This window comes from Pelodiscus sinensis, chromosome 27 (assembly GCF_049634645.1).
Source record: "Pelodiscus sinensis isolate JC-2024 chromosome 27, ASM4963464v1, whole genome shotgun sequence".
NCBI classification, from domain to species: domain Eukaryota; kingdom Metazoa; phylum Chordata; order Testudines; family Trionychidae; genus Pelodiscus; species Pelodiscus sinensis.
The window spans coordinates 4,981,865-5,008,745 of NC_134737.1; the positions used below are offsets into that span (position 1 = coordinate 4,981,865).

Consider the following 26,881-nt stretch of genomic DNA (forward strand, 5'->3'; position numbering starts at 1 on the left):
AGAAAATCAATCGTTTGAACTACATACCTCTAGCCAGCAAGATCAGATGTGCTTCTTGTGTGTCCCTCCTTTAAAAACAGATTTGCTGTCTACAAATCTTGTACATAGAAATGGCAAAAACCTTTTGCTGTCTCTACAAAGAGCAGATGCCACAAATGCTAAGATTGGCATCTAAGCAGTGAAATTAAATGCAGACATGCTTAAAGAATCCCATAAAAAGTGTGATCACAAGTAATAAACTTAAGGCTGTTTACCCTGCACATGGCAGCTAGCCTTCTGCAGTGTAAGCACTTGCTACAGAGATTGAAGGGTTTTTTCCTGTCTCTGTAGGAAATCCGTCCTCTTTGGTGTCTAGTGAGGCTTTGGTCAGCTTGACTGTCTTTCAGGGGTGTGGATTTTTTACACTCTTGAGTGATGTACCTAGGTTGGCCTAAGCTTGATGTGTAGACCAAGCCTCAGTCTGAAATAATGGGCAAAGGCAATTGGAAGGTTAGAATGCCTTAGCTCAAGGTAGGTGGTATCTAAAGTGCAACAAGAATCCTGTAACATTCAGAGTGTAAAGTGTTTATTTACATTACATCAGTGATTATCTTGCTGTGCTGTTAATTCTTTTACTATTTAACCATTTAATTAGTATTTGCTAGAATGCCACTTTGATTTTTCTTAAACTATTTTGATATTTAAGATGTCCAGACTTTTCATCAATTGTATTACCTAGACTAATGCTATTAAACTATGGCAGGTGCTGACAAAACTTATCAGTAGATTTCCGTCACAGGAACAATTTAAAGAAAACATGGATGTTTTCTCTGTTTTAAGATTGTAGCCATGGAAAGAGCTGTCTTCTTCTGGAAGCTGGTTTCACATGGTGGCTTAGATTTTCCCATCTTTGTATCTAGCACCATTTGAAATCAGTGTTCTAGGAGCAAGAATTACAACGTGGGAAAGGAAGAGCCAAGGAGCAGCTTGCTAACTTCACCAAATGGGTCAACTCTTCAGGTTAGTTTTAGCTGGTTTAAGAATTTTTTTTATTGGCTTGACTGGCAAGTTTGAAGATTCCATGTATCTTATGTATTAAACTTATAACATGGTCACATGTACACTTGTTGCAAGGAAGATCTTTGGAATGTATTTTTACCTAAATCCAACTGAAGATGAACATAATGGGTGGGGGATCCAGAAAGATTCTTGCCGATTTCAGTAAGTTAAGTTCTAAAGTACCTTTTGTGGATCCCCATCCTTCAAAGTCTCTAGGAAAGCCCACTTACCAGGTTTGGGGTGGGGGGGGCATACTAAAGAGCTGTTAGTAGCACTATATCTAGATAAGCAAAATGGCTCCAGAGGACACTGTCTTCTATGAAGCTATATGGAGTGCTAAAGTGACTGGCTTGATTGGTAACCATAGAATGCAAACCAGTGCCCTAACAAGTCATGAAGTGTTAGGGCCTGCTTTTCAGTCGTGATAGGTACCTTCAAGTCCCACTGATATTTATCTGTAACTGTAGGTACTCAGCAGCTCTGAAAATCTGACCCTTCTCTTACTAAGTGGTGGTAGAAACTCCTGTACTGAATATCAAGCTGTTTTCTTAAGATGTCATTGTCAAATTTGTTTATTAAAAAGATTGTTTTCAGTAGTTCCTGTTTACAAGTAAAGCTGAAGTTCTCCCATCATTAACCCTGAGCACTGAAGATACTGAGTTCTAAGGTAGGCTAGTTTGTTCAAACTGACTATTTTGTAGGTGTTGGCGTGTCCAGAAGCATCCAGTCATCTTTGTGAAATGGACCTGTAGCCAGGAACTCCCTCTGCTGAGCTGTGAAAACATCTTACACAGGATGACCGGTCTCTCTTGGTGTTCAGAGTCAGATTTTTGTCTAGCACCATTTGAAATCGGTTATGATGTAGGGGGAAAAGCAACTTTAATGGAAACTCAGTTTTTTTCCTCCCCACAAGCATCTATATTCAGATCCTGGGGGTTCCAGAATGATGTCAGCAAAAATATCATCCTGCTACAAAGTTTGCATATTTGTGTAATATTTATGGTTGTATTCTGTTGAGCTAGTAGGAATAGTGTCAGTGAAGATTCCTGTTTGGTTAACATGTGGTAGCACATTGAAATGATTCAGTAGTTCAGTTGTGTATATAACATACACCTATCTTGAATTGTGATTTATTAACTAGTAAGAGCTATTTATTCTTTTCAATATGGGTAACCTATTTTATTTTTTCTTTAAGTCAAGATATTAATTTCTACCTCAAAGGCTGATGGCATGTAAAGCATGTTTTTTTCTTTAGTCTACAAGTCTACTCTATCATCTTTAAGTTAGCTATGGGCAGATAAAAAATTATGTATTATGTGCAATATTGTGTTTGACTAGTTTAGATGATGCTACAATAAAATGACTATGCTCTTTTACCTACTAGATCAGGGAAGGGCAGTAAAACTGGTGGTTCACCAGGATTAGTCTCTGGTGGGCTGCCACTGTATTTGCTTGCACCTCTGCAGTTACAGGTGATTACAGCTCCTATTGTCCAGATTGCTGATCCTGGCCAATGGGAGCTGTGGGATATGTCATGGACTAGGGCTCCTGTTGGCTGCATATCACTGTCCCCAGCCAACTGGCGCTGCAGTCAGCTGCACCTGTGGAGGCACAGATGAATATAGCAGTGGTGGTTCACTGGCTGCTAATTGTGGGGAACCAGATCCAGTCCATGGACTGGTATTTGCCCACCATGGTGCTAGATGGTGGCATTACACCACAGTACAGTATAAAATATGTACTATGCAGAACTGTGTAAGTACTAGTTTTCAAGTATAACAAATTGCCCCAACTCAATATCAATCATCCTTTTTTAAATAAAATAAACAAAATTGAAAGTTAGACTAGTTGCATGGCATGCTGATTTTCATTAAAATCAAAATACCTTTCACTCAAGTTGAACTAATGTTTTATTAGGAAGTATATAAGTTGCCACTTAAATTTTACAAAGACCCTTGTATTCAGAAACTGAACATGGATAGCACTAACAAGGTGGTGATTAAGCTCCTTTAATAGTGGAGAGCACTATAAAACAAAACAACCCTCCTGAAACTAACAACTGCAAGCACACTAGGCAGATGGAATGCCAAGCTGTGTTCTTAACAACATGCTCTGCAAGTCCCACCACTGGAAATCTTTGCAGGGTCCTCGCTGTTCAAGCTACCTTAAGCAAAAAGATTTAAGACAACACCATGGGCTATATTCACAACAGAACTTGGTCTTCAGTTGCCTACAGGAGCACATGCCTTGGCCTCATACAGTGCATAAGCCAGGAAGAGGTTCTCTCCAACTCCCCTGTCAAGTTAGTATCCTCAAATCTTGCCTGTTGGATCAAGTATCCTCAAATCTTGCCTGTTGGATCAAGTCCCTATTAGCTGAGCTGGCACAACAGCTTAGGGAAAAGGAACAGACTATCCTTATAAACTTTTAGTAGCTTATGAAGTGAGATGAAAAAAGACTTGTACTGTTTAGCTTAGCCTTCTCTTTTCTAAGGGGGAATATGATAGAGATCTATTAAAATCATGACTGGTGTGGAGAATAAGGACAAGTTATTTACTTGTTCCCATAATATAAGAACTAGGGCTCATTTAATGAAATAGGCAGCAAGTTTAAAACAAACAAGGACCTTTTCCTTCACTTAGTGCACAGTCAGCCTGTGGAACTCCTTGCCAGAGGATATGGTGAAGGTTAGGACTCAAAAGAGCTAGATAGCCATTGATGGACCTAACCTCCATGAATCTATTAGCCAACATGGGTAGGAATGGTGTCCAACCTCTGTTTCTCTGGAGGTGGTTGACGGGAGGGATCACATGAGGATTACCTGTTGTGTCCCCTTCCTCTGAGGCATTTAATATTGGCCACTGTCGACAGACAGGATACTGAGCTTGATGGACCATTGGTCTGACCCAGAATGGCTGTTAATTGACCCACATAGTCTGTGGTAAAAGAAAAAGGTTATGTGCGTTAGCTTAGCCATAAGTTCCATGAGGCTGAAACAGATAGCTAGAAATATTTACAATAACATTTCAGTTTGAAAGGTACAGAGTTCAATCCAAGTGTTAATTCATAAGCAATTTTCTGGGAGAAAACATACCTTAAAATGATGGGACAAGATAAATAATTTAGTTTTCATATGACAAACCAAGGGAACAATGTACAAGACTTGATTGTGAAAATTAAAGTAGGCTCTATTGTACAATAAGCAGTTATCTTCCAATAATAATGGTACCAAGATCACTTAAACAATATGGCCACTGACCAATCACATCAAAAGTCTACCAGCACTCATCATGTAGTCTCTTCTGTAAGAAGAAAGACGCTGAAAGGCAGAGAACAAAAGGCATCCAGTATAATGGCAGGAATACAGTCTTCGTATTCCAGGTTGTGGTGAGAAGAGTGAGCACAAAGCTTTTTTATAAGTAAACTTCACACAGGCAAGTGAGCTAAAAAGGATGCATTGGTATACATTCTGGCTTTATGCCTTAAAAGTGCAGTTGATGCCTACAGTAGTCAATCACAAAAGGAAAAACTCTTCTTCTGGTGAAAACGGTGGATAAATAGTCCATTACAGGAACTTAGTGCAAGTGTAGTCCTTCATTCTGCAAATTCCTTTAACTTACTACTTTCACCATTGCCCCTTCCCCTAAGCAATCACTTTACTCGGGGTGTATGCAGCAGTTGGGGAAGTGGAGACTGTTTTCCTGCAAAGCAAGGATAGTTACAATTTCAATTGTGTATCATTCATCTAGTGATTGAACATTTATAGTCTTTGTAATGATGCAACTGGTGACATTTCCTAAGTCAGTTTGTTAGTTCAAAGACCTATTTACACTAACTCTTTTGGTAAGTGTATACCAGCAGCCAGTAATAGGCTCCTATAGCTTTTTTTTTTTAAAACTGATCAAGTTATCAAGCTGCTTGATACACTGTTCTCTTCCTGAAGTTGTTCAGGCTCTGTTATACAGATTTTGGTTGGTAATTATTTTATACAGTGTTTTGCAATGTTAAATTTTTAGCTAGGAATCCCATGCTCCTGAAGTCACTTCATTAAGCATATTTAGGACTGGTTACAGGCATGTGAACTAGTGGCACAAATTAACCAAAAGCTGCCCTAAAACCACTTTGGACCAAAAAACTTGCTCAAATAACCCTCTGGTTGGCTTCTAAAACACATGAGGCTTTCAACCCTAATATGTACCCACAACTGATTGCATATTTATATCTAAAAGACTATTAAACTGAGACTCTGACCACTCTGAAGTTAATTATCCTTTCCATCTATCCTTTCCATCCTTTCTCTCCTTTTTGATGAGGGTTAGAATAAGTAAGGGTTAAGTAGTTTGTTGCTGCTCTAGGATCCTGGCAACAGCAAACGAACTATTGTATAGGACAGCCAGGCTTTGTCGAGCCGAGGTTCTACTGTCCTGATGGCCTCTGGGAAAGGAGGTGGTTCATAATCAAAATGTTTATAACTCTGCACAAAACATTATGGTAGGTCTTTCAAAAAATTACAACTGAATATTGGCTTAATACTACTTTAAAACTTTCCTATGCAAAAGAAAAATGCTGCTCTTAAGCCATTTTAATTTAAAGCACAAACAGTTTCCTTAACTTTTAAAAAAGTTTTGAATGGGTAACTTTTATTTTTAGTAGTTTGTTTTAATACCGTATCTTTTTTGGTCTCTGTTGCTCCCTGATTATATATTTCTAGTTCCAAATGAGGTGTGTGGTTGACTACTCAGTATTTAACTGTCTGTACTGCAGTTCTACTATACAAAATGTAAGTGTTTGGATTTTAATGAAGCAAATAAAATTGTTACACATTCTTGTTTATCTAATTTGATTTTTGATTGAAAACAAATCACTTTTTTTAAAGTAACATGTAGTGACTTGAAAAGATTCTGGACAGATTACACACAGGGGATGAACCTCTTTAGGTAACCATGCAACAGGTGTAGTATATTACTGTTAGGATCATCAAGCCTGACCTGGACCGGGTCTGGGGATAAAAAGGTAGGTCAGTGTAAGGATGTTAAGTACAGTGTATTTCACTAATATAAATAGCTGAAGCATTTTTGCATCAACTATTTAGTCGATAGGAGGATGCTGCCCCTTTGAAATGCTGTAGCAGAGTTTTAAAGGAGCCCAGGATTAGCTGTATGGTGCTGTTGCTTTGAAGTACTCCCCCATCCACCACCTTGCTTACCTCTGAGAGGCGGGAGGGGAGGGAGAGAGCAAATAGTCAACCATTCCACTTTACTGTCTGAAACAGATGCTTAACATCCCTAGGTCAGTGTCAAACTATTTGATTCTTGACCCCTAAGACTAAGGGTCCCAATTAATGAGATCACACCTATCCATTTGCAACAGCAAGACCATACAGTGTCACTGTGCACATCCACATTATTTACAACACCCTTTAACCTCGCTGACTCACCCAAAAGCTCAATTGTTTTCCATGTTCATTAAAGGTGGATAAGCAGTAACTGGGTTTTTATCTATCCAAGGAAGATTTAACTGTAAGGCTTCTTAAAGAGAAATTGTGGAATGACGGGAGGCTTTTCAGAATAGACTAGACCAACAGCTGTCAAGGACAGTCTAGGCATACCTTAGTCCTGGTCAGGGAGTAGGCTAGTCTACACTGCTATGTTTAGTTCCTCTTAATGAAGAATAGTTTAATGCAGCAGTTCTCAAACTTCTTGGGCTGCAGAATCCTTTACATGTGTCTTAAAAAAAAAAATTATGCAGAGCCCTAACAGTCCACTGATTGTATGTGTTGTACCTATCAATGTTGGCCACCTTAGACCTCGCGGAACCCCTAGAGATGTCTCCGACCACAGTTTAATGAAACTGTTAAGCCATTGCTACTTTAAAATGAAAGCAATCTGAAATATTTTATGCATGTCTTTAGAAACAAAGACTTGAAACCAAATTGCATCTAGTACATGACCACTCACTCATCCACCAAATCTTAGATTTGAACTAACACTGGTCGCCTCTGATAAAGGAGAAATACATATTTGACTGAGTAATTCTCATACCATATAGGAAGAGCTATGGAAATAACATGTGAGCTTCACCTTTCCACTAGAAACATGAATGAGACATTAAGTGGAAAGGAAATTTAAAACATACCTTTTTTAATGATTAAATTTTTAAAGCAAATACTTATTTTTCATCAGGTACTCTAGGCTTTAAAATTCAAGCTACTGTTCAGCTCATACTAAACTGATGAAAATGGCAAAGCAGAGGGGAGGAAGTTGCACGCTGCTTTGCCATTTTCATCAGTTTAGTATGAGCTGAACAAGTCTAACTGAATATTATTCTGTAAGCATTGGGAGATAAGCCCAAAGGAGTTGAAATAGTAGGTAGCTTTATTTTTGAGAACCTAAAGAAGTTTAGAAACTGAATACAGAGTGTGGTGCAATTTCCAAAACAAGTTCTAGTCTACAGCAAATACTGGAGCCAGAACAGGCTGTGGAAGGGATATTTTTTTAACCCCCCCCCCCTTAAAAAAATGTGTGTGTGGTGGGAATAATCATTGTGATGTAATATTAAACTGATTCTTGCATTAAGAGTGGCAGAGACTGAAGAGCATATGTAATGAAAGACAATGGTGTGCTCTGGAGCCATCAAAGCACTCCAAGGTAACTTCAGACAAACACAATCATACTGTTCAAGAGCTTAAAAGCTGGACACAACGTGGTGAAATAAGGCCTTAGCCCTATATTTTCTTCTTTATATCCTGTTTAAATGTCTTTTTTTAAATGTCACCCCTACACCTCAATTATTTTAGGGGTTTCTCCATGGGGGAAAAGGTTGGGAATAGCTACTCTAGGCTATTGTTTGAGAATGACACAGATGCAGGGGCCACTGCTCAGTCCAAGATCAGGTTCTAGTGGTTGGTTTGTTTTTTAATTTAAAAAAATATCGTAACTATACCAGTTTAACAAGTCTATACAATGCAACATCATACTTCTATAGTATTTAAAATTTCAAACTACCCAGATAAATACATCTTGACATTTTTCTATAGCCCCTAGTGTTTTGTATAAAACAAAGGGAATAGACATGAAAAATCAAACTTTTACATAGACAAGCAGTGTCTTATCTTACACTGCCTGGAGGAAAAGCTCAAGTACTGCACCAGAGGCAGCAAAGTAACAAAAACTGATGAGGGGGGCATAAGCCATCTATATTATGGGGTGGAGGGACAGATGTGCTTTTGAACACACAGGCAAATTTGTTCCACAAGAAAATATTGTATTCCTACATCGACATGTAGCCATTCTGATGTAGCCTTACACCTATCAGACCATCTAGACCAGTGGCCAGTGCCCATCCCAAATTATGGAAGTTGAAAATTCAGGACACTCAGAGGATGAGGTCATGACCCTGACTGCTGTGGCAAACAGCCATTTATAGACCTCTTCTCTGTGAACTTTAATTCTTTCCTAATCCAGTTATGCTTTCGGCAGTAAGCGCCATAGGCTGTGTGTGCACTGTGTGAAATACTCCCTTCAGTTTTTTTCAACATGCTGCCTATTAATTTCATCAGGTGACTCCTAATTCTTCTGTTATGGGAAGGTGTAAAACCACTTTCTCTTCCCCAGTCATGATCTAGTAAACCAGCATATCCCCATACCCCTCAATTGTACGTTGTCTAAGCTGAACAGTCCCAGTCTTTAATCTCTCCTCATACAGAGGCGATTCCATACCTGAATCATTTTTATTGCCCTGTTCTATACATGTTTTACAATTATATCTTTCTGAGATGGAGCAATCAGAATTGCTTATATCCTTCAAGGTGGGAGTGTACCATGGATTGAGGTAATGGCATTATGGGCCTAAGTGTACCTATTTTCCTGTATATGAGGCAGTATAAGGTCAATTCAGTTTTTGTGTGGCTAGTGATCAGAGTCAAGTATGAATAGATGAAAAAGACTAACAATTTAGAAGACCAGTAAATGAAAAGCTAAAATGTTTTGTATACATTAGTGAATACAAAGGCTAATAAAAGTTGAACCTACAGTACTTGCTCATGCAAAAGAGAAGATATTAAGAAACTAACAAATACAGTAAAGAGATGCTTTGACTTACCCTTTCTGTGAAAAGAATTTCTTATAGATCCAAATAGCTGCCAGTGCCAGTGCTATGATTACAATTACTTGTAAGGGGAAAAAAATATCATTAGTCTGATGACAAGTCTCTATTAGCCCAAAACCACACATCCACAAGTAACAAGCTCACAAGTTTAGAAATGAAATTCATGTTACTTTAACAGAAAAAACCCAACCAGCTACATCAAATGTTAAATCTCCCTCACTCTGAAGCTTTAATGAAAAACAAACACTGATTTAGCACTCAAATGCATACTATGCAATGAACCAAAATCTCAGGGGAGAGGAAAAAAAGCACACACCCGAAATGCTAACAATGTACTCAATGCATTGTAGAGTTCACTGGGCAGTCTCTTTTTAAGAATGGGGTGAGAATCACATCACACTGCTTGTGACAGGGTGAAGGGACTAACAAAACCTGACAGGATGCACACAATCTGGGTAGGATCGGTAGGGCTTACATAAAGCCGAGCTGGACAAGCAAAAAGGGCTGTAGTGTGGAAGTTTTCAGTCACTCTGAGTTTAGTGAACACAAGGGGAAGGGCTGTGAAGAAAGCCAGCAGAGGGCAGTGTCGGTGGAAGCCCAGGGAAACAGCAGCAACAGCAGACATTGTTGAGACTGTGGCTCCTCACTGCTGACTGTAGGGTCCCTACTAAGAATGGTAAGGATTAGTCAATTCTCCCCGTCCCCCTCTTTGCTGCCTCTATCAGATAGAGGTAGCGGAGGAGCAGAGGTACTTCAGAGTGGCAGCACCGCATGGAGCTGATCCCAGGCTCAATGCAGTGCTGCCCCTGGTGTTTCAAAGTGGCAGCACAGCATGGAGCCTGATGTCAGCTGGGACTCCCTATCTGACCCTGGGCTCCGTGTAGCGCTGCCACTTTGAAACTCCCCAGCTGACCCCATGTTCTGGGAAAATGCCATGTGGAGCCTGGGGTCAGCTAGGACCCTGGGCTCCACATGGCATTTCCAAGCAGCAGCGCAGCACAGAGCCCGGGATTAGTGGAGGAGTCAGAGTCCCCTGCTGACCTCAGGTTCATGCAGGCACTTCCACTTTGAAATGCACAAGAGCACTCACTGGAGACTCTTTTATGTTTCAAAGCTGGCATGCAGCGTGGAGCTTGGGGCCAGCAGGAAGTCCAGCTGACTCCGGACTCCACTTGGGTGCTTCTGCTTTAAAATGCACAAAAGTCCCTGAGCTCTTGTGCATTTCAAAGCAGACGCACCCTCGAGCCTGGAGTCAGTAGAACTTCCTACTGGCCCCGGGCTGTATGTGGAGTTCCACGTTCCTCCTTTGAAATGCGCAAGAGCTCCAATAGGGGCTCTTGCACATTTCAAAGGAGGAATGTGGAAGTGACTATCACTACTCAACTTAGTCCCTACAGTACAGCTACAGTAATGGGAGGACCTGAGTTTCTCTACCAGCCACTGGGAGAGCGGAACGATCTTGGATCATAAGACTGCCTGGAATGACACCTGGTCTGCTGAGACTTTGTTATCCAAAAGGGGAAATGTGCTATGTGCAGAGAAAGTACCGTGAGTCCTAGGGACCTAAAGAGAGTGTGGTACGAAGGCATGACTGAAGGGGATGTCAGCTAGGGCAGAACTAATCCCCTGGATGCAGCCAAAGGGCTGTGCCAATCTAGACGCACTTTTGCGGAAATACTTTTAATGGAAAAACTCTTCCGTTAAAAGTATTTCCGCAAAATCATGCCAATATGTTTCAATACAAAGCCAAAAATATGCTTCCAATTCTTCTGAGGAATTTAGAAAAAAACCCTCTGATTTCTATTACATAGATGACAAATTAGAAAACCACCTCTTTATGCCAAAAATCTGACTGATTAGCTGTGTTAGTATCCATAGCTATAAAATTTGTCAGGACCTTTTTAAAGCATTTCTAAGGAGTATGAAAATAATTCAATGACAGAAAAACTCTAAAATCAATGTAGGTTCCTGCAGTCACGTACTGTACAGTGATTGACACTGAAATAAAACACTGAATTTACACGTGAAATAATAAAACTAGCTTACTTACCACAGATAATAAGCACGATGTACCAACCTAGAGTAAACAAAAAGGTGAATTCAACTTCAAAAAGGAGAGCACACATGGTAGTTACACAAGCCTACAGGCAGGTCTATACGTGTTAATCTCTACATGATTGCCTCCAAGAAAATTCAGCAAAAGCATTACATTAGGACAGGGGTTCCCAAACTTTTTGACACAGGGACCAGTAAATCCACTCACGAGCTTTTAGAGGACTGGTAACATTCATTTGCATATTCATTAAACAAATGATGAATATGCAAATAAGTTGTTTCTAGTCCTCCCAAAGTCCCCAGTGCCAGCTTTAGCAAAGCTTTTGATATAGTCTTGCAAGCAAGTTAAGGGACTATGGATTGGATAAATGGACTGCATGATGAACAGAAAGCTGGCTAGACCATGGTTTCCCAAACCTGACAGCACTGCACGGGCACTCTGGGAGCCCAGAGCACCCTGGCAGCCACGCTGAGGCTCAGTATTTTTTTCCTGCAGCCTAATACCGGGCCACATCCCATAGTTTGAGAAATGCTGCATTAGGACAAGAAGCAGTTAAAAATATCAGAGACACAGTGAATATTCTTCCAGGTTCTGTGTCTTGATAAAAAAACCCTAATAGGCGAATTTATATTCAGCTACTGGTGGGGAGAAGCAGGGAGAGGAGGCACAACTACTCCTTTTGTATTGGAGAGTTTTTATTTTTACAATGTGAATTAGCCATGAATGGGAAAATGTGTCCAAGTAACAAAACTTCCTGAACCCCAGATACCATTCAGGTGTTACACAATATGGAATATGCATTTTAAAAAAATGGTTATAGAACTATCACAATATATACTTACTTAATTTACATTTTGGAATTTCATGCTGCCATGAATGTTCAGCAGTGCACTCAATTTTAGGTTGCCCATGCAATGAGTAGCCTGTATAACACTCAATGTTAACCACATCTCCAACAGCATTATGGTGTTTTTCTTCATGTGTTACATGTCCATGCTCGATGAACAGTTGTGGACAAGAGTCGGAAGCTGGAAACACATATTCATAGAATCATAGAATTATAGGACTGGAAGGGATCTCAAGAGGTCATCGAGTCCAGCCCCACACCCTCAAGGCAGGACCAAGCTCCATCTACACCATCCCTGACAGATGTCTATCTAACCTGTTCTTAAATATCTCTAGAGGGAGATTCCACCACCTCCCTTAGCAATTTATTCCAATATTTGACCACCCTGACAGTTAGGAATTTTTTCCTAATGTCCAATCTAAACCTCCCTTGCTGCACTTTAAGCCCATTACTCCTTGTCCTGTCCTCAGAAACCAAGAGGAACAAATTTTCTCCTTCCTCCTTGTGACACCCTTTTAGATATTTGAAAACCGCTATCATGTCCCCCCTTAATCTTCTTTTTTCCAAACTAAACAAGCCCAGTTCATGAAGCCTGGCTTCATAGGTCATGTTCTCTAGACCTTTAATCATTCTTGTCGCTCTTCTCTGTACCCTTTCCAATTTCTCCACATCTTGCTTGAAATGTGGCGCCCAGAACTGGACACAGTACTCCAGCTGAGGCCTAACTAGTGCAGAGTAGAGCGGCAGAATGACTTCACGAGTTTTGCTTACAACACACTTGTTGATACAACCTAGAATCATATTTGCTTTTTTTGCAACAGCGTCACACTGTTGACTCATATTCAACTTGTGGTCCACTATGACCCCTAGATCCCTTTCCGCCATGCTCCTTCCTAGACAGTCGCTTCCCATCTTGTATGTATGGAACTGATTGTTCCTTCCTAAGTGGAGCACTTTGCATTTCTCTTTATTAAACTTCATCCTGTTTACCTTTGACCATTTCTCTAACTTGCTAAGGTCATTTTGAATTATGTCCCTATCCTCCAAAGAAGTTGCAACCCCACCCAGATTGGTATCATCTGCAAACTTAATAAGCGTACTCTCTATCCCCATATCTACATCATTGATGAAGATATTGAACAGTACGGGTCCCAAAACAGACCCTTGCGGAACTCCACTTGTTATCCCTTTCCAGCAGGATTTAGCACCGTTAACAACTCTCTGACTACGGTTATCCAGCCAATTATGCACCCACCTTATCGTGGCCCTATCTAAGTTATATTTGCCTAGTTTATCAATAAGAATATCATGCGAGACCGTATCAAATGCCTTACTAAAGTCTAGGTATATGACATCCACCGCTTCTCCCTTATCCACAAGGCTTGTTATCCTATCAAAGAAAGCTATCAGATTAGTTTGGCATGACTTGTTCTTCACAAACCCATGCTGGCTATTCCCTATCACTTTATTACCTTCCAAGTGTTTGCATATGATTTCCTTAATTACCTGCTCCATTATCTTCCCTGGGACAGACGTTAAACTGACCGGTCTGTAGTTTCCTGGGTTGTTCTTATTCCCCTTTTTATAGATGGGCACAATATTTGCCCTTTTCCGGTCTTCTGGTATCTCCCCTGTCTGCCATGATTTTTCAAAGATCATAGCTAAAGGCTCAGATACCTCCTCTATCAGCTCCTTGAGTATCCTGGGATGCATTTCATCAGGACCTGGTGACTTGCTGACATCTAACTTTCCTAAGTGATTTTTAACTTGTTCTTTGTGTATCCTATCTTCTAAACTTACCCTCTCTCTGCTTGTATTCACTACGTTAGGCACACCTCCAGACTTCTCGGTGAAGACCGAAACAAAGAAGTCATTGAGCATCTCTGCCATTTCCAAGTTTCCTGTTACTGCTTCTCCCTCCTCACTAAGCAGTGGGCCTACCCTGTCCTTGGTCTTCCTCTTGCGTTTAATGTATTTATAAAAGGTCTTCTTGTTTCCCTTTATGCCTGTAGCTAGTTTGATCTCATTTTGTGCCTTTGCCTTTCTAATCTTGCCCCTGCATTCCCGTGTTGCTTGCCTATATTCATCCTTTGTTATTTGTCCTAGTTTCCATTTTTTATATGACTCCTTTTTTATTTTGAGATCATGCAAGATCTCCTTGTTAAGCCAAGCTGGTCTTTTGCCATATTTTCTATCTTTCCTACACAGCGGAATTGTTTGCTTTTGGGCCCTTAACAACGTCCCTTTGAAATACTTCCAACTCTCCTCAGTTGTTTTTCCCTTCAGTCTTGCTTCCCATGGGACCTTACCTACAAGTTCTCTGAGCTTATCAAAATCTGCCTTCCTGAAATCCATTATCTCAATTGTGCTGGTCTCCCTTCTACCTTTCCTTAAGATCATGAACTCTATTATTTCATGATCACTGTCCCCCATACTGTCTTCCACTTTCAAGTTCTCAACTAGTTCTTCCCTATTTGTTAAAATCAAATCCAGAACAGCTTCTCCTCTGGTAGCTTTTTCAACCTTCTGAAACAGAAAGTTGTCTCCAATGCAGTCCAGAAACTTATTGGATAGCCTGTGCCCCGCTGCGTTAGTTTCCCAACATATGTCTGGATAGTTGAAGTCCCCCATCAGCACCAAATCTTGGGCTTTGGATAGTTGTGTTAATTGTTTAAAAAAGGCCTCATCCACCTCTTCCACCTGGCTAGGTGGCCTGTAGTAGACTCCTAGCATGACATCACCCTCATTTTTTACCCCTTTTAGCTTAACCCAGAGACTCTACACAGCTATCTCCTACGTTCATCTCCACTTCAGTCCAAGTGTGTACATCTTTAATATACAAGGCAACCCCTCCTCCCTTTTTTCCCTGTCTGTCCTTCCTGAGCAAGCCGTACCAAAGGAATACAAAACACAACTGCAAATGAATTTAGGCTAAGTATGTTAAATATCAGTTAATTTAAATAGTCGAGTAACCTCATGACATTTTATTGGTTAGTCAACTATTCTATAGTCCCTGGAGCCAGGGCCGGCAGCCACTGTATCAGAGGCAGCAGCGCAGGGTGCAAGGCAGAAGCAGGTCCGGGAGGGGAGCCAGTTTAAGAAATAGCTCTCCTTGCAGACCAGCTGCCTGTCACTTTGTGCTGATGCTTCTGAGAAAGAGGCAGCAGCGCAGGGTAGGGGGTGGGGGGATGTCTGAGCTCCCGGACCTGGCACAAGCCAGAACAGAGCTGGGCTGCCTGCCCGCTTGGCTCCTAATACACTTTAAATACAGAGCCACAGCAAGGGTAGATCCTGGACCCGCTGGAAGCCATGATGGAACCAGGCTGCTGGCCAGCCTGCAAAAAATTTAATGGCTGGGAGAGAGGAAGAGGGAAATGCATGTAGTGTGTAGCATTAACCTATAAGCTTTTCTTATCGGTTAACTATACTATTACATCCCTAATTTAGGCTTCTGCTTTAAAAAAAATATTTCCATTCACACACATTTTAAAATACATATACTGTATTGAATCTTTCTGCTATTTTTAAGATTTGTTTGGTCAGAATGAAACAAATTTCAGGATACCTGTTCCAAAACTCAATTACTCAGGATATTTTCTATGTTTGTCTACTTAAAATGACCATTTTTATTCTGATCCTTTAGTAAATCAATGCAATGTAAACAGAATCTTATACAGTCTCATGTTTGTTTCCAGATATTTGCTATTGTTTATTTATAGGCATTTATACAGTACTAACCATACCACCAAATGAGATAATGAGCACTGGAAGAGTTAAAAAAGCCACCCAATCAAAGGTCTGCAAGCCCCTCAAATAGTGTGGAGATAATGTCCATCAACAAAAATAGAAAAAAGTATTAGATCAGAAAAAGGCTCAAATATGTGTATTAATAAAAGTTCTTTAAAGCATGTCCTTTAATAAAACTCTAAGGCTATGTCCACATTGCGCCCATTTGGCACAAGAAATATGAAAATGAGGTGAAGGGTAGAATATTTCTGTGCCTCATTTGCATAATTAATGAGGCTCTGTTTTTGTGCAAGAGCTGTTCTTCCTGACAAAACCCCCGGAAGAACAGCTCTTGTGCAAGAGGGGTTTTTTCACAAAAAATGGAGCCTCATTAATTATGCAAATAAGGCACAGATATTCCATGCTTTGCCTCATTTGCATATTTCTTGCGCTAAAAGGGCACTGTGTAGACATAGCCTAATAGTTTATATGAAGAATACGAAGAATGCAACATACCAAAGACTGAGAAAGAGAAATACACTCCCCACAGTCCCCTCACACTACAGAGACTAGTAGATTGTGTGTGCTCTAGCCCTGCAGAGCGACATCTTGGGGCTGGAGCACCAGCACAGGCTCCCCAATGCTGGGGGGATCCCCAAGCCTTGGGGTTGGCTCCAGGCAAGCTGGGGGCTGCATGCAGCCCCCAGGCCTTAACGTTCCCCAGTCCTGTGACAAGGCAACAGACAATACCCATTGTATATGTGGAGTGTTTTGTTTTACTCAGGGGTGGGGACCCTCAAGTCCAGGGACTGGATGTGGCCCTTAGCTTGCCTGGATCAAACCCCCAAGGATCAACCCTGCTCCCCCCAGCATAGGGGAGCCCACACTGCTGCTCCAGCTCTCCTGTCACCCCCCTGGGGGCTGAAACACACAGAAGCTACTAGGCTGCCACCCCAGGCTCTGGTGTGTGATGGGAATGTGGGGAGTATCTTTCTCCTTCTTAGTCAGGGCCGCAGTGAGAATTCCACCCCCCCCCCCCATCTCGCTTGCGGGCGGACCCACCTCAGGAAAGGTTGCCCAGCCTGGTTTTACTGATAGTGGCCAGTGACAGCAGCAGCGCCCCACCCTTCCACGGGGAGTGGCTCTTCCTTTCCCCGCCACTAGGGAAGGGTGGGAGCACCCCTAGTTGCAGGGCCGCACCCTGGGTGGTCAGACACATGGGGGAGGTGGGGAGGAGGAAGGGTTTAGCCTCCGAGCCAGACGCCACCATGGCACCTCCCCCGGGCTAGGGAAGGCAGAGATGTGGGTCCCCCCTGTGTACAGCTGACTGGTCAGGGCGCACCACATAGCATGTGGGGGGGAGGCAGCTGGGAAAGAGCTGGGCCACGGGCCCCAAGGCATGAATGGGGCAGAGCAAAGGGGTGGAGCCACAAGAGGGCAAGGGTGGGGCTACGAAGCAGAAACGGGGAGGACCCTGGAAAAACAGGGTGCAGCTGGGGGCGTCCCGTCCCACTCTGCATGGGGGACACACCCTGCGCTCCCCAGGGAAGCAGCACAAGCACCAGCAGGGCCCAGAGACACAGCTCCCAGCACGGCAGAAGCAGCTGCATGGTGCAGGGTGGCTCCCAGCACATCTCCAGCTGCGACCAAGCCCTGCTGCTCACTGCGCCTGCACGCCACCAATTGGCTGAGGGGGAATGTCGGGGCCTGGATGCAAGCCATTGCCCCAGCTAACGACCTGTGGGAGGGGGCAGGAGGGATGCGTGAGGAGAGCGGCACATGCTGGGGCGAGGCTCTAGGCCCGCCATGCTCTGATGGGAGCTACACATGACTCACACCTGCCCACTGGAGCGACCATTAACGCCCCACGCGATGCAGTAACTAGCCACTATGGCGCGCCCTCTGTTAACAGAAGCTGATTTGACAACTCGATTGGGCCACCATGTTGCTGCCAGGCTATATGAGTATTAAACATTTCTCCCCTCATACTGGTCCCCTCTGGGTATGTGACGAGTGCCACGGGTTCCTGGTACCATGAGCTCACAGAACTGGGGCTCTTTGGCAGAATGAAGGGTGATTTGGCTGTTGAGCCACTTGTGCCTGAGTGTGGCTGCTCTGAGCCCTGCACACACACCAGTGAAGGAGAGTTTGGTGTTTCTCTTCTCTCCCTATCTTTAAAGGCGCCCTGTCCCACTCTCACCACAACACTTGGTTTGCGAGTGGGGCTCCAGTACAGCAGCTACATTGACACCAGCCTGCCAGTCCTAGTTACCGGAATTCCTGTCAACCACCCATAAAACGCTTTGGCTTGTTCCAAGCTGTTTTATTGTCTTAAGGCATTTTTTAAATTGCAAATGGTATGAAAAATGGAGTACTACATGCATTCAGGCACCACTGCGGTCTTTGTATCTTCTTAAAAACTTAGGCCACACAGTTGGCATACTGAAGTATACATTCACGTCTCTGTAGAGAATAGGCCTGTCACTTTGGCCATTTTTTCAACTAATTTACTTAAATGTAAGTTGCTGCACATTTGTCTGATCTTTCCAAACTCCTTTGCTAACCCCTCTGTGGCTCTGTCTTTTAAATGTACTAAGAGCTACCAGGCTCTTAATAAATTTAAAAGGCTGAAGCATAACTGGGGTGGGAGGAAGCAGGTGTGACCAGGGGAGCTGATTTCTGGTTGATGCCCACTCCCCTGCTACACCTCTGCCTCCCCTGCGTCCTGCAGAGACGGTGCTGCAGGGAATAGGCTTTTAAGCCAGCTCCCCCTAGCACCAGCATATGCTTCTCAGATAGTAGACTAGTTGCTTACATCCCTACTCCATAGTGGCACATATATACTCTGCTGGCCTCTGCCCTCTCAATTACTTCTTGCTGGAAGTCTGCAAGAGCATTAAATGTGGCATGACTTGACCTTTAAAGAAAATTATGTAAGGGGGCTCTGGAGTTAGCACTCAGAATTCTGTCACCCGTCCAGCTGATGTGATCACCCCCACTTTCGCCACTTTGCAAAAGAGGTGCAATAAAGAGCACAGAAGAGAATACAGATAAAGCCTGTGTTCTACCGGTCAATAAACAGTCTAGTATTAGCAGGGCTACGCTTTTCAGGAAGGGCCAAATTAAAAACTGTTTGAACTTTGCCATATAAATGGCCCTAATGGTAGATTTCCTATTGCCCAAGAGCACTTCCTTTACTACCTGACCAAGACAGGGAGAGTGTCATATTCCATTAACTTAACTGCTGTGTGCTGAATGCCTCCCAGGCACAGGAACATTATGTGGATAGTGGGGCTTCTGGTAGGCAAGAAGTGTACTGTTCTTCACTTTATATCTACTACTAGAGAACAATGTGTTGATGTTCTATTTAACTCCTGACCTAAAAACAAGGAAGAAATGTGGTAAACCTATCCCTCCATGGAGGTTAGGTCCATAAAAGACTATTAGCCAGCAGATAAAATGGTGTCCTTGGCCTCTGTCAGAGGCTGGAGAGGGATGGCAGGAGGCAAATCACTGGATCATTGTCTTTGGTCCACCCTCTCTGGGGCACCTGGTGCTGGCCACTGGGTCAGATGGACCATTGGTCTGACCCAGTACGGCCATTCTTATGTTCTCCTCTTAATCCTATTTGAGAGTATTCAGCACAAAAGGCTCAAATTTTGTATTTTACCTGTTGTTAAAGCAGCCTACAAAGAGAAGGAAGCATTCTGCTATTTTTTTAGAAGTTGACTACTACTATAAACAAAGAACTGCCTAGAAAATGTTTATGGATTTCAGTGTTAAACTATGAACCACTTGCCCAACAAAAGAGAGTCTCCTAACTATATCAAGATGACTTGCACGACAACTGAAATGGAAAAGCAACGATACTCACCTTCACAAAAATCAGGATCTGATGACCAGTTTGAATTTGCAAGACATGTAGCTAAAGGAGACTTCCCACTGCTCAAAACATACCCTGAGCAACAGGAGTATTTCACTTTGGTCCCAGCGGCATAGGAATCTCTCGCTTGCTCATCCAACTCAGCAAAAACGAACCTTGGAGGAGAACCACAATCGCCTAGCAACAGAGACAGACAAGGAAGAGAAAAAGTTAATTTTGAAAGACATTCAGTAGTCTTCTCAAAAATGAGTATCTTCTTATTTTACTGGGGACAATTTGGATATAGAGGTTGAACCTCTCTAGTCCAGCATACTCTGGTCTGACAACATCCGTGGTCTGCATGATTTTAGTTAGTTGGATGTCCTCTTATTGCAGGTCTGGCCAAGATTCCCACAGTCCCATAAAGTTTGTTTTCAGCCACCTGTCCTGGCTCTCAATGTTCTGTGCTGTTATTTAACTTTAATTTACCCCTACAGACATCAGCAAACAGTGGAAGTGCTGGTAATGATACTAAGCATAAGCATGACTTTTATACTTTGTCTACTTATTTCCTTGTGCAAAATTGTGTAACAACAATGACACTTCATTATTTATCAGTACAATCAGACATTATTAAGATGCTTTGCAAGTACTGTTTCATGTATTCGCCTCAGTGAAATAAAAATAAGAGAGATCCATTCACTATAATATTGACTTCCTATAATTTGGCAAATTCCCTGGTTTGGCACAGGTCAGGTCCTGAGGGTGCCAGACTAGAGAAGTTCAATCTGTTCAGTTTTCTTTAGAGCCTTGAATCTACTGTGAATGAACTTGATGCACAACTGCAACTATAATGTAAAAATTTAATTGACTATGTATACTACACCCTGAGCAACTATTGTAATGCTATCGTGGACAGTTCTCTGAAAACTTCCACACTGTGCAGCGGCAGTCAAAAAGGCAAATAGGATGCTAGGAATTATTAAGAAAGGGATAGAAAATAAGACCCCGAATATCTTACTGCCCCTGTATAAAACTATGGTACGCCCACATCTTGAATACTGTGTACAGATGTGGTCTCCTCACCTCAAAAAAGATATTTTGGCCTTGGAAAGGGTTCAGAAACGGGCAACTAAAATGATTAGGGGTTTGGAACGGGTCCCATATGAGGAGAGGTTAAAGCGACTGGGACTTTTCAGTTTAGAAGAGGAGACTAAGGGGGGATATGATAGAGGTATATAAAATCATGAGTGGTGTGGAGAGAGCCGATAAAGAAAAGTTATTTATTAGTTCCCTAAATAGAAGAACTAGAGGACACCAAATGAAATTAATGGGTAGCAGGTTTAAAACTAATAAAAGAAAGTTCTTCTTCACACAGCGTGTAGTCAACCTGTGGAACTCCTTGCCAGAGGAGGCTGTGAAGGCTAGGACTATAATAGAGTTTAAAGAGAAGCTAGATAATTTCATGGAGGTTAGGTCCATAAAAGGCTATTAGCCAGGGGATAAAATGGTGTCCTTGGCCTCTGATTGTCAAATCACTTGATCATTGTCTTCGGTCCACCCTCTCTGGGGCACCTGGTGCTGGCCACTGTCGGCAGACAGGATACTGGGCTAGACGGACCTTTGGTCTGACCCAGTACGGCCGTTCTTATGTTCTCCCTCCCACCCCTTTCCAGCAGTAGCTTACCTTTCATGCCCAAGAAAGGTGAGTGCTGATGCGTGAGGTGGTGGGCAGGATTAAAATTCTTTGCACAGGCCTGAACAGGCACGTACTCTAGAAGGAACTTAGCTCAACAGCTGCCAAATAAGCCATATTTTAGTTCTGTTGTTAGCCACATTTGGCTCGTGAGCCATAGTTTGTCAACCCCTGCACTAGTAGCCCGGTGGTACTTTAAAGATACATTTAGAATTGTGAGCTTTTGTGGGTAAAATCCTCTTCATCAGATAAACCAGAGTAACAGAAACCAAGAGATGCACATAACAGCAAAAGGAGTACCTGTCAATTGTAGGACCAGTGTTAATAAGGCTAATTAATGGATGTGTCCTATTCATAGCTTTTGATGTGAAAATGCAAATGTTAAAAGCAGGGTAAACTGGCTTTGTAATGTGCCAATCAGCTAATATGCCTTTATTCAAACCCACGGTAACAGCATCCAACTTGTGTATAAATTCCAGTTCAACCGTGTATCCTCAATTGTGTATTTCATTCTCAATAGAAGCAATCACCGCTACTCATAAAATGTCAGAATGTCTAAAAAAAAATCACCTTGTAGAGAAGAACTCTGTTACGAGATTTGGAAAATCTCACCTTATGTCTAAAATTTGTACTTTACTCTAAAAACAACCTTACAGTCTAATCAAGTCTTGGAAGAACAAGTTTATTTTTTTTTAATATTGCTGAGTGTGGAGTGAGTAATGAAAACTGGTATCGAATCCTATTTGCACTTACCTTTTTTACAAATTGGTGCTGCAGGAGACCACGAATTATTCGCTTGGCATGTAATCACATTACTGCCGACCAAGGAGTAGCCATGCGTACATTCAAACATAATGGTGTTTTGATAAGTATAAGGACCAAATCCACTTAGTTTTCTCCCGTTTTTAACGTCTACATTATCGCATTTGACCACTGAAAATAGATAATATGAAAAATGTATCTGCTAAGGAATAAATAAAGCCCTCAATCACATGAAAAGCATATCTTTACACTATTTTAAAAAAATTAATGGTAGCTTTAATTCTGCATCTTCTTCTGCTCCCTTTGCCTCTGAACTAATTTTAAAGTTTATTTCTACAAAAGCTGTTTAGGAGCAGGACAAGGAGATTAACCCTCCTCCACAAATATATCAAAATGAGGCCTCAACTAAATATACCAACAGATACACAGATATTAAATCACACAACACTGCACTTAATTGGAATAATTCACAAGTTAAGGAACCCTCTTAGGTTTACTATAACCGTTCTCTTTGTGACACTAAATATACCAATGACACAATTTCACTTAAGTTTTACTGTGGGTGTCCATATATCCAATATTAACTAAATGTTAATATTGCTACAAATATCACAAGGGCCAACTGTTCTAATTGTTTGAATAGAGGTAGCAGCGCAGGCGACGGTGAGGGGGTAGGCAGCACCATTGAGCTGGTGTTGGGGGTAACTGGCTTTTAAGTTAGCTCCTCCCCAGCACTGCCCCCTGCCTGCCCTCTTCTCCCTTCACTACTTCTGTTGGAGGTAGCAAGTCGGGGGGAGGAGGTAAGCGGGTCTGTGGAGCCAGCACGCATGGGAAGCCTGCTTGAAAGCCGACTCTCTGTGTATATTGGCTCCTGTCTTCCCCCTCACCCTCTGTGCTGCTGCCCCTCTATCAGAGGCAGCAACCTGGGGGGTTGGATGGATGGATAGCAGGCAGATCTGGTGTTCGTGGAGAGCCGGCTTTTAAGCCAGCTCCTCACTGGCATCCCCTCTCCCCCACTGCTTCTGATACAGTATATGTAATTGACAAGTGCATGTAGATGACAAGGTTAACCGATAAACCCAGACTGATCAGTTAATCGTGCAGTTGTCTACATGTTGACATCGGTATCACTAAACTAATTTCCTCAGGTTCCTGGGTTGCTTAGCAATCTAAGTATAGTTTTTCCTGGGAGGAGATGGCAGAATAAGAAGTGGATGAAAAGCAAATACTACTAACCTTTGCATTCAGGAGCTGGCCCACTCCACTCTCCATTGACTCGATCATTCGTTGTACAATGAATGGAGGCCTTTCCAATAAGAGAGAAGCCTTTCTCACAGCTGTAAGTTACTGCAGAGCCAAATGCAAACTCTTCTTCACCCAAACGATTATGGGATCCATGGGTGATACTAGGAGGTGGAAGACAAGGTATTGCTGAAGAAAAGAATGTCAACATGAAATTAAAGTTTACATTGACATTGAACTGAAAAGACTTTTCACTCAAAGTTATTTCAGATCCTTCCAAAAGCTATTTAGCCACCCAAAAGTCTATTTAATATTGTGTTTTAACAACATTTTATTCTGAAAGTTTTCTGCATTTAGCCTTGACTCAATTCAGTACAGTCACTGCTCAAGGAGGATGCTTCATGTAACACCAGCTTTGGAGGATGACCATAACAGAGTAGGGCCCTTCCCAAAGTTAGCCTTAGGGAGCAGAAATCTCTTGCCTGGCATCTTGAGAGGTCCTATTTGTTCTACCAGCAGAAAACTAAGCTAGGATGTGGGGCTGACTCAAAAACCATCTTGCACATCAGCAGCATGACTGATACACTGAAAGCATCCAAGAGATCAAATTAAGGTAGAGGCATATTAATAGTGATTAATTCCAAAAGAGCCTGATACTTTAAGTGGACAGATTTGGGAAGGATCAAGACTAAATGAAGTCATTATTATGCCTTTTACTTAGTGAGGAGCAAAGATTATACAGATACAATAGCAAAGAGTTGCCATAAAGCCTGTTGGATTATATGTGAAAAATATAAAGGGGTTTTTAAAACGCCGATTCTGCAGGAGTCATCCAGACACCCCGGTCAATCACAGTATCATTTCATTTCTTTCCCCAAACAAACAGAACCAAGTTTTACTGTCATTTAGATTAAATGTCAAAGTGAGAACAGACTGACTCCACTATAGCACCAGCTACACTCCTCCATCCCCAGACACGAACTGTTCTTAAAACATTAAATCAGCTTACCTTGGCACAATGGAAGCTCCTTATCCCAATCAACTCCACTTCCACTAATCACACAACGAGCAGAAGCTGGTCCAATCATTCTGTACCTAAAGAAAAAAGACTCAAGTTTGTTACTCAAGTGAGCAAAGAACTAGTTATCAGCCCAGAAAGATGGAACATGGTTTCTTTCAAGCAGCAGGTGGAGACAAACCACTGAAAAAGGATCCACTTAAAACTATCGGACCCAGGAACACTAAGGCTGGGTCGACACTACACACATGGGTCAGTGTAACTTTGTCGCTCAGGGGTGTGAAAAATCCATCCTCCTGGGTGACAGTTATACTGGCCTAACCCCCCATGGAAACCACGCTATGGCAACTTCTCTCATCAACACAACTAGCACCTCTTGTAGAGATGGACAGCTAGGCTGATGGACAGGCTTTCCCTTTCCTACAGGGGCATCTTCGTCTATATCCGTACTGTGGCACAGCTGCATTTGAGGACCAAGCCCTAAGTCGTTAAAGGCGACAAAGGGCTCTAAATATAGTGACCATATTTTCTGAACCAAAAATGGGGCACGTTAGTCCCGCTCCCTGATCCTTTATGCCCCGCCCACCTGCCACAGGAAAGCCCATCCGCAGGAGTAGTATTTCCAGGATCAAGATGGACACGTGACCTGAAGTAAAGAATGTCACGTGACCATTCTGAGAACTCCTCCCACAGACCTCTACCAACAGGGATGGGTTTGGGCCCCAAAGAAGCCCCTCGTGCATCTACACTGAAATTGCATTAATCCAGGCCCCAAACCTTGGGGCCCAGGACACTTTAGCGCTAAGGAACCAACCTCGACTCAAGACGAGATCCAAGGTCCTATTAGTTTCCTGTGTAGATGCAGCCCTATTTGACTCATGGCCTGGGAGTCATCAAAACTATCCCACAATTTCATGGGACAACTTCCTTAGCCCTCTTAACAGATGATGCTTGCCAGTTCGAATTAACTGGGAATCGAAGGTGGCTGGAGCAGCTCCCAACCTGTGCGCACAGGGAGCTGTTCCTGCCGAGCTCTGCTGCCACTTACATGCTCGGGGGGAGAAATACAAATCAGAAATGGGCAGCATTTTCTTGTGCAAATATAAACTATCACCTGAAGGAGAGAAGAGGCATTCCCATGGCACTTTTACAGCAGCGAGTGCAAGGTATTTATGCGCCAGATATGCTGAACTGTTGTATGATTTTAGGGCTTCAGTCGCCATCTTAAAAGAGTGTGCCGATGGTGCTTGTTTTAAAAAAACTGTTTTTTAAATGTGTGACAATTCCTTAGGGGAAAAACACGTTTCCTACTCTGTGTTTTACCCACGCTCTGTCACATATTTCATGTTACAGCAATTTCAGAGGACAACCTTGCACGTTGCTCATTTTAAGAACACTTTCACTGCAGATCTGACAAAAAATGAAAAAAGATATCAATCTGAAATCTCTAAAGATAGCTACCGCACTTGATTCAAGGTTTAAAAATCTTAAGTGACTACCAAAATCTGAGGGAAAAAGTATGGAACATGCTTTCAGAAGTTTTAAACAAACAACACTCCAAATCGTAACAGAATACGGCCCACCAAAAAAGCTGCAAAGACATGTCCTGTGGAATGGTGGCTGAAGTGTGACCCTATCCTCCAAAGCACTTGCAGCTCCCTCCCAGCTTAGTATCATCTGCAAATTTAATAATTGTACTTTCTATGCCAATATCTAAATCATCTGTGAAGATATTGAACAGAACCGGTCCCAAACCAGACCCCTGCGGAACCCCACTTGTTATGCCCTTCCAGCATGACTGTGAACCATTAATAACTACTCTCTAAGAACGGTTATCCAGTCAGTTATGCAGCTAGCTTATAGTAGCCCCATCTAGGTTGTATTTTTCCTAGTTTATTGATAAGGTCATGCGAGACCATAGCAAATGCTTTACCAAAGTCTAGGTATACCTCATCCACCGCTTGTCCCTTATCCACAAGACTACTGTAGTCCATTACTAATTGAAAGATTAACTAGGTTAATCATGCAACAACTCTAGTAAGCACTAAAAGCCTCCTCTCTGAATGTACAGTTGTGTCACATTGTCTCAGCTCAAGCAGCTCGTGTTACCTTTTCTCCTGCCTTTGCCAGTGGTGGGCAGCCAGAAGTACTGCATTTCCAAGTCCAGTTAGCTCAACGTCCAGCTAAACCAGTACAAGAAGTGGAAATATACTGGCAAAACTGACCCTTGGTCTTTACTACAGAATGCGCTAAGCATTTGATTACGTTCATTTCTCCAAGTTCTCTCCCTTCAATCACCTGTGGAGGCAGGGAAGACCAAGGAGAGATAAGAGCAATAGCTTTTGGCCATGCTGCTGCTATGTTGTAAAACAGAATTACACCCAAAAAGACAATCTGCCGACATGCGTAACCGTAGACAAGACAGCTTCCCTGAGCTGTGACTACTTCATCACGTCCCTTTTCAATATTTAAAACTCAAGCATTTTTACTATCCATGATCTAATCACTGCTCTTCAAACCCAGACAAC

General features: G+C 42.3%; 1 protein-coding gene across 1 annotated transcript in view; it reads right to left on the reverse strand.

Moving 5' to 3' along the window:
• Positions 1-2,930: 2,930 nt before the first annotated feature.
• The window catches only part of LOC102449348 (complement receptor type 1-like), a 73,738-nt gene continuing 49,787 nt past the window's right edge, over positions 2,931-26,881 (reverse strand). Inside the window, 8 exon segments of the mRNA XM_075909848.1 lie at positions 2,931-4,739; positions 9,139-9,205; positions 11,195-11,221; positions 12,043-12,228; positions 19,648-19,833; positions 22,085-22,264; positions 23,330-23,524; positions 24,345-24,430. Coding sequence (XP_075765963.1) covers positions 4,682-4,739; positions 9,139-9,205; positions 11,195-11,221; positions 12,043-12,228; positions 19,648-19,833; positions 22,085-22,264; positions 23,330-23,524; positions 24,345-24,430 — 985 coding nt within the window. The 3' untranslated portion in view covers positions 2,931-4,681.